Genomic DNA, 12,158 nt, shown 5'->3' with positions numbered 1-12,158 from the left:
GGCTGCCGCTCCTGCCTGGCAGGATTGCAAGGGATGTGGTGGCAAGTGTTTTCCTCCTCTGATGCAGGGTCTGGGGGCAAGGTGGTGCCCGGACAGAGGGTTAGCACATGTGGCTGTGTGCCATATGGGGGTAAGGAACGGGCATAATGTGTGGAACTCATATTTAATAGCTGCACAGATGGAAGGGTGACGAGGCTTGGAGGGATGCGTTTGTTCCTGGCACATCTGCGTTGCAGTACTAGTGTAGCAGGAGGGGAAGAAGCAGTGCTGTCTGCAGTGATCTACCTGGCTTCTTTCTGGTTTTCTTGACCTGAAATACGACCAAAAAAATAAAGAAAAAGTCAGGTCATAGTGTGTTATAATTTTCTTTATGTATTGTGACAAATGTGATGTAATTTAGATATTTTTGTCTTAGCAAAATAGAACTGATGAGGACTTCTAAAATGTATTTTAATTAATTTAAGAAGTTATTAAGAAAAGTGTTTGGGCAGAAGAACTGCCTAAAACAGTGATATATGTGTATCACTGACACCCCCATGTCAGCCTCCACTGACCAAATAGTAAGTGAAATGGTGTGTTCTGAACTGAACACGGAGCCAGCCCAGCCGTCTCCCATGCTCCTGAGAGCTGCTGTCTAACCTTCCAGGGCTGCAGACAGGGGTGCAACCCTGCTGCTTCTCTCCCTGCAGCACAGTCACAGACCTGTCACACTGTATTATTTGTAAACACCAAGCCAGCTAATATCACCACACTATCATTCCACATGTGGGGGGCACCAGGAAGCCATGTGAAACAGACAGTGCGGTGTGTTCGTAGTAAGAGGCAAAAGAAAGAGGCTCCTCCAAAGCCCCTATTCATAAGCTTAGCACAATAGAGTAATGCAGCGTTAGGGAAATTTAAGCTGGTGCTGAAAGCTAGTGTGCTTTGCTGCTTTTTTACTCAAGGGATGGCTTTTATCCTGAACTGTAATGCTTATGATATTTCAGACATGGCTTGCTTTGCTAGGTCATGTGAATGATGAACATCACAGCATTTAGATGTTTCTAGCAAATGAAACGCATGTGGGAATGAATGGAGATACAGATCACTTGCGTCAAGCCCAGCTTTATCAGGGCTTGGTGAGATATCTTTTTCAAGGGCCTACAGCAATTGAAAAGCAATTAGAATTTCATTGTATTTTCCAGTTCTATTAGCCATCCCATAGATATGTACAAGAGTTCACAAAGAAAAAGCTGCCACCGTACTTTCACTGCACAGCCGTGGTAATACCAGAAGCATGGGATGGCAGTAAAGCAGAACTTCAGTTGAATACTTGGGAGACAGAGACACTTAAGGGCTTAAGAAGGAATGGAGAGTTACCCTATCCTACCTACAGAAAAGGATGTTGCTACAGAAATGGGAAATGCTTCCTTTTCACCAAGGGGACAGATAATGGTACCAGAAAGCTGCAGTGTGATAGCTGAAATCTGCCCCTGCTGAAGAAACAGGTCCTGGTCCTGGTTGCATTCTTTCAGTGCTGCATTTCTTAGAATTATTCATCGGTGATTCAAGAGTACCAGGCCTCTTCACAAAGGGCTTTTTCTTTGTCTACCAGACTGGACAAGCAGGGATAGCTCTGAAGCAGTAAGAAGAAGGGGAATCCTGCATCTGCTGAATGCCAGGGTCTGGCAAGTCCAAAGCTGCAAAAAGTTGAGAGGGAAACTGCCTGCAGGGGCCATTGGAACTGCATTTGTGTGGAGGGAGTTTGCTGGAGAAGGAGCACGGTGATCCCCAGTTTTTTCCATCCCCTGCCATAGTCTTCCTATGCAGTCCTGCACAGTGCCTAGAAAACGCTTGCAGTGAAGCGTTCCTGAGTGATGATTAGTGGTGCAGTTAACAAACACTGCTTTACATCACTTGGGGATTAATCCACCTTCTGACCATCTGTTACAAGTGGATCTGGTTTTCTTCCGATACACATAGATGCCAAGCAGAATTACCTTCATTTAAATCACTGGTGTTTCTTGGAGAATAACCGCTACAAAAGAGTTGGTCCATTGGCAGGATCTCCCAATGAGTCATGTTCAGTGGGGCAGAGTTTATGTCTCTCTGGATGTTTCATTCATTCTTGAACATGAGGGGGCTCAACAGCTGGCAAGAATTTAGCTCTTATTATGAAATGCAAATGTGCAGCTCTGAAGCTGTTAGCCTTGCAGTTATTGGTAATCTGCAAGCAGTCTGCTTGACCTACTGCTGGATTTGGAGCAAGTGAGTTTGGTTACTTGTGCATATTTTTTTTAAAGGACTTTCAGATCTCTCACAGGCAGTATTTTCTAATGAATGCAAATTAAAATTGTGATTATCCATTTCAAAGCAACTGGTAGCAAGCCATCATTGGCACGGAACATTATTTATACAGCTCATAAGCCCCAGTGATGCTCGTGTATTATTCCTCACACGTCACAGTGATAGAAATTGCCTCCAGGGCTGGACTTTCCAAGCCCGCCTCTCTGTTTTTAAGTTGCAGACATTGTCACTTCAGTGACTGACTACTTGATTTTGCAGGTGTAGTTTGATGCACATATGATAGCAAGCCCACGCTTGCCTGCAGATGCCAGACTGCACCCAAAATTACTTGCTTCTCTCAGCAGCAGTGAATAAAGTCACAGACTGGCAGCTCTTGGGAACTCTTGGTTCTCCCATTTACCAAGTCCTTCTCTACTGATGCCTGTTTTCAGCTCTATTCTCATCCTACTCAGCACTAGCTTCACTATGAAAACTTGAGGCCTATCATGTTTACATGTATGATTACTTTTAACTCAAACTTTATTTCCATGTTTTGCTCAACCTCTAATTCCAGTGCATTGACTCCTGCTTGCTGTTCCCAATGTGGGTAGTCTTATTCTCACTGCTCAGTTCGCAGGATTTGTCTTTGACCTGTTAAAAATGGAATTCACCAAAAGGTACAAATTACCTCTTCCTGTCCATGCTAGACTCCTAGAGAAAGTGAAAATAATTGTGTCTCTTGCTGCTGTTAATACTGTAGCAGCTGCATCCAATAATCTTTCAGGAAGTTTAACTTTTAGAACACTGGACCCTCATATATTAGCTCTCCTAGGTAGCCAAGAGGTACGTCAACAAATTGCAGTGAGACTGTAGAGGTAGCAAATGTCTGACAAATAACCACTTTCCTAAGAGGCTGTGTTAACCAAAGGACAAATAAAATCTTTTTCAACCATCATTGAAAGACTTTTTGGTAGACAGCCAACTCTGGTTGGTCTCTTGTGTATAAAAAGTAGTATAGGAATGTTCCTTTTAGCATTAATTCATATCAGCTTCTGATGCTGATCTCCTGTACATCAAAGAGAAATGCTTGTTTATTGGACCATTTTGCATTTTAAATCATTTAAGCTTGTAGCGTGTTTCACCTGCTTCTTTTTGCAGCAGCAGCCTCTCCCTTTAGTCCTGCTAAAATAGCAGCTGTATTGGTTGGTGTTTCATACCCATGTGCTGTCTGGTCCCATGGTGGTGAAATGGAGATCTTGCCTTGCTTTCATATAGAGTTTAAGAGGATTTGTCTAGATAGTCCCTTGTTGCCATGCTTGTGTTTCTAGTCCTCCACTAACACATGGGAGGGAAGTTTTGCCCTGTAATCCACTGGTAGCCCCCAGAGGTAAATATTCCATTCTTTTTCTCACACCAAGGACAGACTCAGCCTAAGGTTGAGTCTCTGTGTTATGGAAATATAAAGTAGACTCCCACCTGAGCACTGATCCTAAGGTTGTTCTTACGCAAATCTGAATGGAACAATGTGGAAATGCTTAAAGCAAGGCCTCATCTAGGGCAATATGTTATAAACTTGTTAGTCTGGATCTGTGAAAACCATTGTTTCATTGAGGAGTGTAGCTTACAGTTTCCAAAGCCAGATCACCACCTACCTGTTTCTCAGTCTGTGATCTGTGTCACCTATCTAAATTTTAGTTCCTTTCCCCTTATTTTCTAAGCATTATCATGTACAACTCAGCTAAGGCTTTATTACTTTCTCTTGCACACCATAGCCCTAGCTTCTCCAGCTGGATGTGTCTAAGTGTAACCTTTTGCCTATAGGTAAGAGCAAGGGGTTTTTAGCATTTGGCACAAGGTTTTTCATTTCTAGCATGACTGGTACCTGTTTGCTTCAATTCCATATTGAAGCCTCTACAGAAATTGGTAGCCTCATCCCTGACTCTAAAGACTTGCAAATTAAATGCAGTATCCAGATAACTTCCTCTTGCTCAAGCTGCTCTTGCTTGAACTGACATGGAAAATAATGAGGGTGAGAACCAGGGCTATGCCCCATATCTCTTCAACCATAGTGACCCACCTCATATTGCAGGGCATGATGCTGCTGACTGGTGATTTCTTTCAGTTTCATATCTGCTTCCAGAATAACACCACATTTAAAAAACTGGAAAATAGTAAGAGTTTATCCTGGCTAAGCTTGTGTAACAGGTTTTCATATGACGATTTTAGTGTTTAAAGTCTTTTTTTATTAAACTGTTTCAGTATCCAGAAAGACATTTCTCTTACTCAGCTTCATTAGTTATAGGAAATCACTGGATTAAAGTAGAGAGCAGATTAGCAAAAATAAACTGTAGTATGTCTTGGGCATATGGTGCTGTGTATGAATGGGTTTTAACTACTTAACTGTGTATAACAAAGAGCAGAAGGAGAGATTTGTCTTAGTGTGCAATAATTATAATATGCAGTAGCTGCATAGCTTAACAGTGAGAAACCACAAAGCCAGGGAAACTTTTGGTTAGGATTTGCTTGGGGTGTGTGCGCCAGTCCCCAGACTCACATCGTGTTTTCTGCCAGCTGATGGCCAGGCACAAGACTGGGTTTAGCTAATTAACAGAATGCCTCTCCCTCCTTTCCCTTCCTCTCTGCTGGGCTTGTGCTTTGCAGTGCTGGGTTACCATGGGTTACCAAGACTGGGATTTAGTCTGTCGGATGTGGGAGCAGGTGATGGTCCGGGAACACTGCTCCATCACATGGGCCAGAGGGGAGGCACACTCTGGGCAACCCCTGACAGCCCAGGCTTCACCTCAGCTGGAAATTGTCCCCCACAGAGCAAATATAAACAGAAGTAGTAAATAAAAGAGGCCACAATGTCAGGGTGATTGCTGGGGAGTATCAGGCTCTGAGCACAGACAGCAATACGGCCAGCTTCCAATTCAGATGACTCCACAGTTTCTAGCTTCCCACTTTCATTTTTTGGCCTAATATCTGTTGGTCCCCTCTGATACCTCAACCTGGAAAAGACAAATTTATGCCTTTTCTAAATAGACCCAATTCATACTGGTTTGAACACTAGCCCTGAGACACAAGTCAGTGCAAAGACTCGTAATGTCCTGATGGTGCTCCACCTCTCCTGTCTCAGGAAAACTGTGCTCTTCCATTTGGGTGCTGAGAAGTTTCTGAAAATGAAGCAGTGGTGATGATATCATTTCCATGTCTTAAAAAAACTTGTTTATAAGGGGATAGAAAGATTTGCAACCAAAACAAATGTGATTTATAAAGTAAATTCAGAAATACCTGGAGAATTACCTGGTCTTTATCTAGGCTCCTCAGTATGTTTGCTAGCAAGGATTAACCAATAGTGTTAAGCCACATCGCTTAAACGTGCATGTCTTTGCCTTTATTTGGGGGGTTGCTTTCCTCTGAGGTTTCCTCAATGTGTTTCACATTCACTGTGAGTAAGATTCTTGGATTTCTGCCCCAGATTAATCAAACATGAATCATTACCCCATGCAAAAAGAAAGTTTTGCCAAAAAAAAAGTGGTGGTACATAGAAGAAAAGAGGGTGGGTTCCCCCTCCACTCCCAGCCATGAACTTTTAACTAATTTTATTCCCTGGTTTGGTGGAAATTTTGTGCATTAAAAAAATCACTGACAAGGACCTGATCATCTTGTGGGTTTTAATGATTATTGTGAAAAATTAAATCCACAGCTGCTCAAGAGAATGTTCATTCTTTCTCTTAAATTAATTGTACAGTGGTGAGCCCTGCCAAACTTTCAGGCTTTGTGTTTAGCTTATCAGTAACTCAGTGTTGCTTCTGTTGCAGAGTTCCCTGAAGAGAAGAGGCAGCAGGGAAATCCACAAAGAAAAAAAGACATTTACCCAGGTACAGGTGAGCAAAATCACATGATAAAACTCAAAGTTTCTTTTTACGGGTTTTGACAGGGCCATCAGGCATATCAACTAGAGTTCAATTAGGCCTTAATCTACTGAGACCTCCCAGAGATAATGCAGAAGCAATTTAGGACACAAGTGTGGTCTCTAAACCGCGCAGATTCTCCGGCTCCTTGTGCTTGTATCTATAGATTCGGGCTGCAGATTTTCTAGAAGAAGAGAAAATCACCTTGCCTCACAAAGTAATTGGATTGCAGCTTAGGGACTAACTAAATTTATACACAGTGCCAAAGATTTTGTGCTAATGAGCATCTTGGCAGCAAATGCAGTTCACACACTGCTATGACACCTCACGAGCTCTCATGTCGCAGCCCAGGGTTTGATCTCTCTGGTGCCAGGGGGGCACCATATGAACTTCTGCTCCCTGAAGCTGAGGTGCAACACAGAGCCTAAGCTACCCACTCAGTCTCCCTTTGGACACTGGTTTTATTGGAATCAAGTAGGTTGATCCTTCTCAGGAAAGCGGTCTGCCCAGTTTCCTCTGCTTTTTTTGCTGACTGTAGGAGTTAAAGCTTTTCCCAGCACCCGTGCAGTTACTGTTTATAGCCAGAGAGATGGGGATAGTGTTTCACCTCACTGGGAAAGGAGCCAAGAGTGACATAGTGCCTTCATTAGAGAAAGGATTCGCTTCCCCTGCTGCCCCCGTGGCAGGTTCAGTGTACACAGCCTAGACTTATGGGTTATCTAGTCTTAAAATCCATTGATTTGTAATAAGAAATCACTACAATATGTTGCACTTGAGGGGGTAGGACAGGCAACTAGGTGGGCAGACTGGGCGATCATGGTGGACTGCTTTCCTGGGACAGAGCAGACCAAGCTTCCCCACCAAGATGACACAAACATGGCTTCATCAGACCTTAAAATGGGGCACTGGGATTTCATCCTGCAGTGCCTGCTATGGAGAATTAAAGTCATCAGTCAGGTCAGAGGGTTTATTTTTCTGGAAGTCTGTAAAATACAGAGATAAAATATATACACATGCCCTCACACATGCAGATTACAGATGAAGCTATATGAAGGCACAGCTGTGTCCACCGGGGTTTGTGGGCAGCACTGTCCTTCCTTTCCTCTTTTCTGGAAATACAGAGCTGTTCAAAGAGAGTGGATTCTTGTGCTTGCTTCCTCCACCCAAACCCAGGCAGTAAGAGGAGCTGTAGTTTGCCTTGGGAGGGGTTAAAAAAGACATCACAAAATTAGCCAAGCAACCGTAGGTGAGCTCAGCACACTCACAACGTAGGGAAGTGATCCCAGGAACCACATGGGGGAAAACCTTATGCTGTACACACACATCATAACTTGTGCGAGTAAAGGATTTGGGCTTTGAAATGAAAACCATTGCATCAGCACTCTGCAAGGTGGCCATTCAGTTTTCTTCACCAGAAAGAGTGAGAAACAATCTTATATACTGGCATGGCCCAGCCTATATGTATATATCCTGTCTATCTCCCAACTTTAGGGTGTTACCCAGAGCTGTCTCCAAACACAGGTATCCATTCAGAGGTATGTGCTGATTGAGATCAGGGTGCACCACAGCAAGTGCCCAGCCTGGTCAAACAGCTGCCAGGTCCTGAGGCATGGCCCAAAAGGGTTGGTACAGACACAGCCCAGGAGGTTTGAAATGCTGCTCTTCAGGGACAGCCACCCTAGTTCAGATTACCAGTTATGTGTTTTGTGAGTGAGAAGCAACCACAAGCTTAGATTCCATGCATCCACAAGCTTACAGAGCATATGGCAAGTCTGATGTTTTTACTTACTGAGAGTTCATCATGGAAATTAGCTGGAACATTGCACCCACTGCAGGGCACACCGACTAAATAATACCCGTGAAGTTGATTGTCTTGAAGTCATGTAAAAGCAGAACTCATAGCAGCACTTACCCACCTCTAGCAGTATTGAAGAAAAAAAGTTTTTATTCAGCAGAATTGCAAAACGGAGCTTCTTGGAAAATACCAGGCACCAGGCAAAACACAAAGAAAAGTGGTTCTCCAGCGCAAGGTAGGAGTGCTGGCACTCAGCCAGATGCTTGGGTGCTGGTCGTACTGCGCTGTTGTCAGACTTGCAACCCCAAAGCTGCTTACCCATCTTCTGCCTGGCAGTTCCCTTGAGCTGGTGGTGGTGGTAGAGGAGTTGTGTTGGCCTCTATCTAGCTTTGTGTCTTCCTGCCAGAAAAGAAATATCGTATTGGGGGGATTTTTGATCAGCTCTTCATTCTCATCATATCATTTACATTGCATAATGAAGTTAATTTATGTCCTGTAAGTTTCATTCTTTATCTCTGTGCTCCACATTTGTCTAAATTAGACTGCAGACTATAGAGAGGGATCTGGGTTTTTCCTTTCTGCTTTTTTTCCCCATTAACATCTTTCTGAAGTGCCATGCAGAACCACAGTGCAATTGCATGCAAATAATTGCTGTCAGTAATCATTAACTCCCATTTATCCTTAATGATCTGTAAAAGTCCGTGACAAGCACCATGACTGACGTAACACTTTTGCACTGCTGTTCCTTCTTTTTTTTTCCCTATATGATCTGCCCTACATAGATCTTTCAGGAAACTGTCCACATACTGGATGTTTAATACAGTCAGGCAGCCATAGCCCAGATTCATACCCTGGGGTTCAAGCCTCTTACTCCGCCAAGAAGATGGAAAGGCTATTCTCCCTTCTCCCCTTCCCCCTTTCTTTTCATTCACATCTTAACTAATAATGAACAATTATTAATTTTGGTGATTTGGCCTCTCCTTAGTTTGCCTTATATGTCAAAACTCTGCTTGCCTACGTGGGTGTCTCACCCTCTTGCTGTTTTTACTTGGTTTCAACTGATCAAGAAATTGCTGATATTTCTGTACACAAAGTTTCAGATGGACAGATGCATGAAGGTTGGAGTCCTACCCTTCTGGCATGCTTAGATCTGGCTGATAAATCTCTCCTGACCATTCTTTTCCTTTGGAAAAAAGCTGTGTGGGGAATGGGATTTACAGTAGTCATGTTCCCTGGCAGGGAAACAGGGAAGATCTAGAGCTTTCCCACCTTTCCAGATGGGATCCATATTTAGTAGGCAAGATCAGCTGTGTTGTTTTCTATGAAGCTTTTGTTCGTTTAATGAAAAAAAATCTTGTTTGTTTCAGCTCTTGCAAAAAAAACCCCCATACTTACAAATCTGATCCTTTTTTTTTTTTTTTAAAAAAAAGAGAATTTGCTAAGGCAAAACCTGGCAATAAAGTAATGTCGTTAAAGAAGTTAACAGTGGTTGTGTCCTGCTATAATAACACTCTAACTTCACAGATGCATTGAGTCACGCAGTGATGCCGAGCAAAAACATTGGGGCCCCGACCCTAAACCCATCAAAGCCTTTCCCTTTTCTGCAAAAGCTTCAAAATGCTGAGTGTGTTGTCCTGAGTGTGACTCAGTGGCTGATATTTATACTGTTTGAAAGGCAGTGGGTGTCAGGCTGGAGTCCTCTCTGACCCCTGGGTAGGTGCAGGTCCCTGGAGCTCCTGGACAGGGCAGAGGGGTGCGGGCAGGCTGCCCCTTCCCTTGGGCATTGCTCCAGCTGCCTGCAGCTGGGCAGGTGCAAGGCACCAGCTAGTGCCACTGATGACTGGGCATTTGTAGCCAAAGGCAGACAAGAAGCTTGGGAAGGAATGCTGGATTACAAAGACAAAATGAGGGAAATGTCAGATGTTACTATTTTTTAGCTATTAACAGATAGATAAATGACCAGGAGTAATCACCCCACCTGTGAGCTCTGACATGCAGCAGTGGTCTGGCTGTGACTTTCCTTGTGATCTTTCTATTTCCCTAAAAGCAAAACTTACAGCTGCAGGGATAAATTGATTCTCCATGATAGGAAAAACAGAGGTAATGTATTATGCAGCTCTGACCAAAGATGATGCTTTAATCATACAGCCTTATCCAGACAGAGCAACCAAAATTCAGAGTGATTCCAGCAGAGGTTGCATGGAATTTTTGCCAAGTCTTAATTTGATACTTAATTTGCACTTTTGAGTTTGAAAGAGAAAAGCAATTTGCAAATATATGTATGAAAAAGAGAAGTGTGTATGTGAGGAGATGGTGGAGAAGATAGAAAGTCCATCTTCTGGAGGCTCTGCTTCTAATCAGTCATATGCACCTCGACTGAATTCAACTTGTATTTCTGGTGCCAGAAACATGATAACCAGTTGTAGACCAGGATTTTAGTCAGTCAACCGATGAGTTGATTGCAGTTGTATTTGACTCCTGGTTATCACTGGAAACCACATATGAACAGAAACTGACTATTTTTTACCCCTGTTATGTTATTAACACATAAGCTAACTTTTTACTATTTAGTATTTTTAGGTCCCAACCTGTACCAAGCAGCCTCAGTAAGAAAGTTGACCGAGTTTGGAAGTATATAACCAATTACTTCTGTGGCTGTTTAGTTACTAATAGCTGAAATTAAGATGTAATTAGTATATATCTATATAGAATGGGGCAAAATTAATGTAGGTAACATAAAAGACACGGTTGCCAGTATGCTAGGATGTGTGCTATAGAAATTAAATCATTTCCTCAGATTGCTGAGCAGTAATTAGTTTTGTAATTTTGGGTTTTTTTCGTAGCCTGATCTGGGTGAACAGTTAAAGTCAGTCAAGTTTTCTTCTGGATTTGGTTTCCATTATTAGGAATTATAACAAAACAGTGCTTGTGAAAGATAACAGTGTTCTGGAGACTGAAATGAAGTTTCCATAGATAATTGCACATATGTCCACATGGCCTACCAACAATGATAAAATCTGCTGTCTCAAGAGATCATCTTTCAAAGCCTGCCTTCCATTATACTGCTAATGCTGATAAATGTGTCTCTTTCGAGGCCAAGTGCCTGTATCTCCATGACAATTCATGAAAGTGATTCATGCAAAGAAATTGTTCATCAGCTTAGAATTTACTTAACCTTGTCTCTTATTTCAGCACAATACACACTGGAGTTTTCATTTGAGTTTAGATGCAATACTTTAAAATACCCAGCACACACACAAAAAAATCCCCAAACAGTCATTTAAAACCCTGGTACTTTCAGAAAAACGCAGGTTTTCACATGGGATGGATTTGGATGTAAACAAGGTTTAATGAGCTTTTCTTTCCCTTTTCACGTTTTCACCAATCTCCCTTGTGAACAGTTGTCCATACTAGAAATAGAGATCGCAACCTGCTCCAGACTAATAATAACAGCAGCAGAGAAAACAGTGCGCTTCCTGTTTGGAAAACAAGTTAGGAACTCCAGCTATTTCACAGGATTATGAGATCACAGTAATTAAAGTCTTCACTTTTCAAGGCAACCATGCAGTTTAGCACACCTTTTTTTTTTTTTTTCTAGCTGAAGGAGCCAAAATTTGGAATTATGATGAGCAAATTCATCTGAGTAGTCTTTGTTTTGTGATGCTAAAGGGGAACAAATCTGTCATTAAACCAGAAATGGAACAAAAAGTGCCAACAAATCATGGAGCTTTTTCATTAGAGTCATTCTTTTCCACAAAATTTGCTCAGAAAAACAAAACATTGTGCTGGCACTCTTGCATCACTGAACACTTGCACAGGCACACTTCATTTCTTTTCCCCTTCTTTAACTCTGGTCAAGCTGCTTTGCCAATTTAACCAGACCAAGCCATGAAATGTGTCAACTATGTGGTTTGCACAGCTCTGTCGGTGTATTGTTTGCATACCTAATAGATGCAACAGAGAGGATGGGGAAGTGGAGATTTTGGAAAATTAGCTGCTGTGCTTCTATTGCAATATAATCTTGGGTTGGGGGGGTGATTATTCTTGGCAGGAGGACAGCGCTGATTTGAAGTGCCAGCTGCAGTTTGCCAAAGAGGAGGCAGCACTGATGCGTAAGAAGATGGCCAAACTGGGGAGGGAGAAGGATGAATTGGAGCAGGAGCTCCAGAAGTACAAGTCCATCT

The 12,158-nt window shown here is 42.6% G+C and overlaps 1 protein-coding gene across 1 annotated transcript in view; it reads left to right on the top strand.

Annotated features, from left to right (window-relative positions):
• The window catches only part of MTCL1 (microtubule crosslinking factor 1), a 95,746-nt gene that overhangs the window by 36,582 nt on the left and 47,006 nt on the right, over positions 1-12,158 (top strand). The window contains 2 exon segments of the mRNA XM_009082083.1: positions 6,087-6,146; positions 12,026-12,158. The exon segment at positions 12,026-12,158 is cut by the window's right edge and continues 1,193 nt beyond it. Of these exon segments, the coding sequence (XP_009080331.1) occupies positions 6,087-6,146; positions 12,026-12,158 (193 nt within the window).

Source organism: Acanthisitta chloris, unplaced genomic scaffold (assembly GCF_000695815.1).
Source record: "Acanthisitta chloris isolate BGI_N310 unplaced genomic scaffold, ASM69581v1 scaffold16989, whole genome shotgun sequence".
Classification (NCBI taxonomy): domain Eukaryota; kingdom Metazoa; phylum Chordata; class Aves; order Passeriformes; family Acanthisittidae; genus Acanthisitta; species Acanthisitta chloris.
The sequence above is the reverse complement of the archived record's forward strand: the minus strand, read 5'-3'. Positions and strand labels throughout refer to the sequence as shown.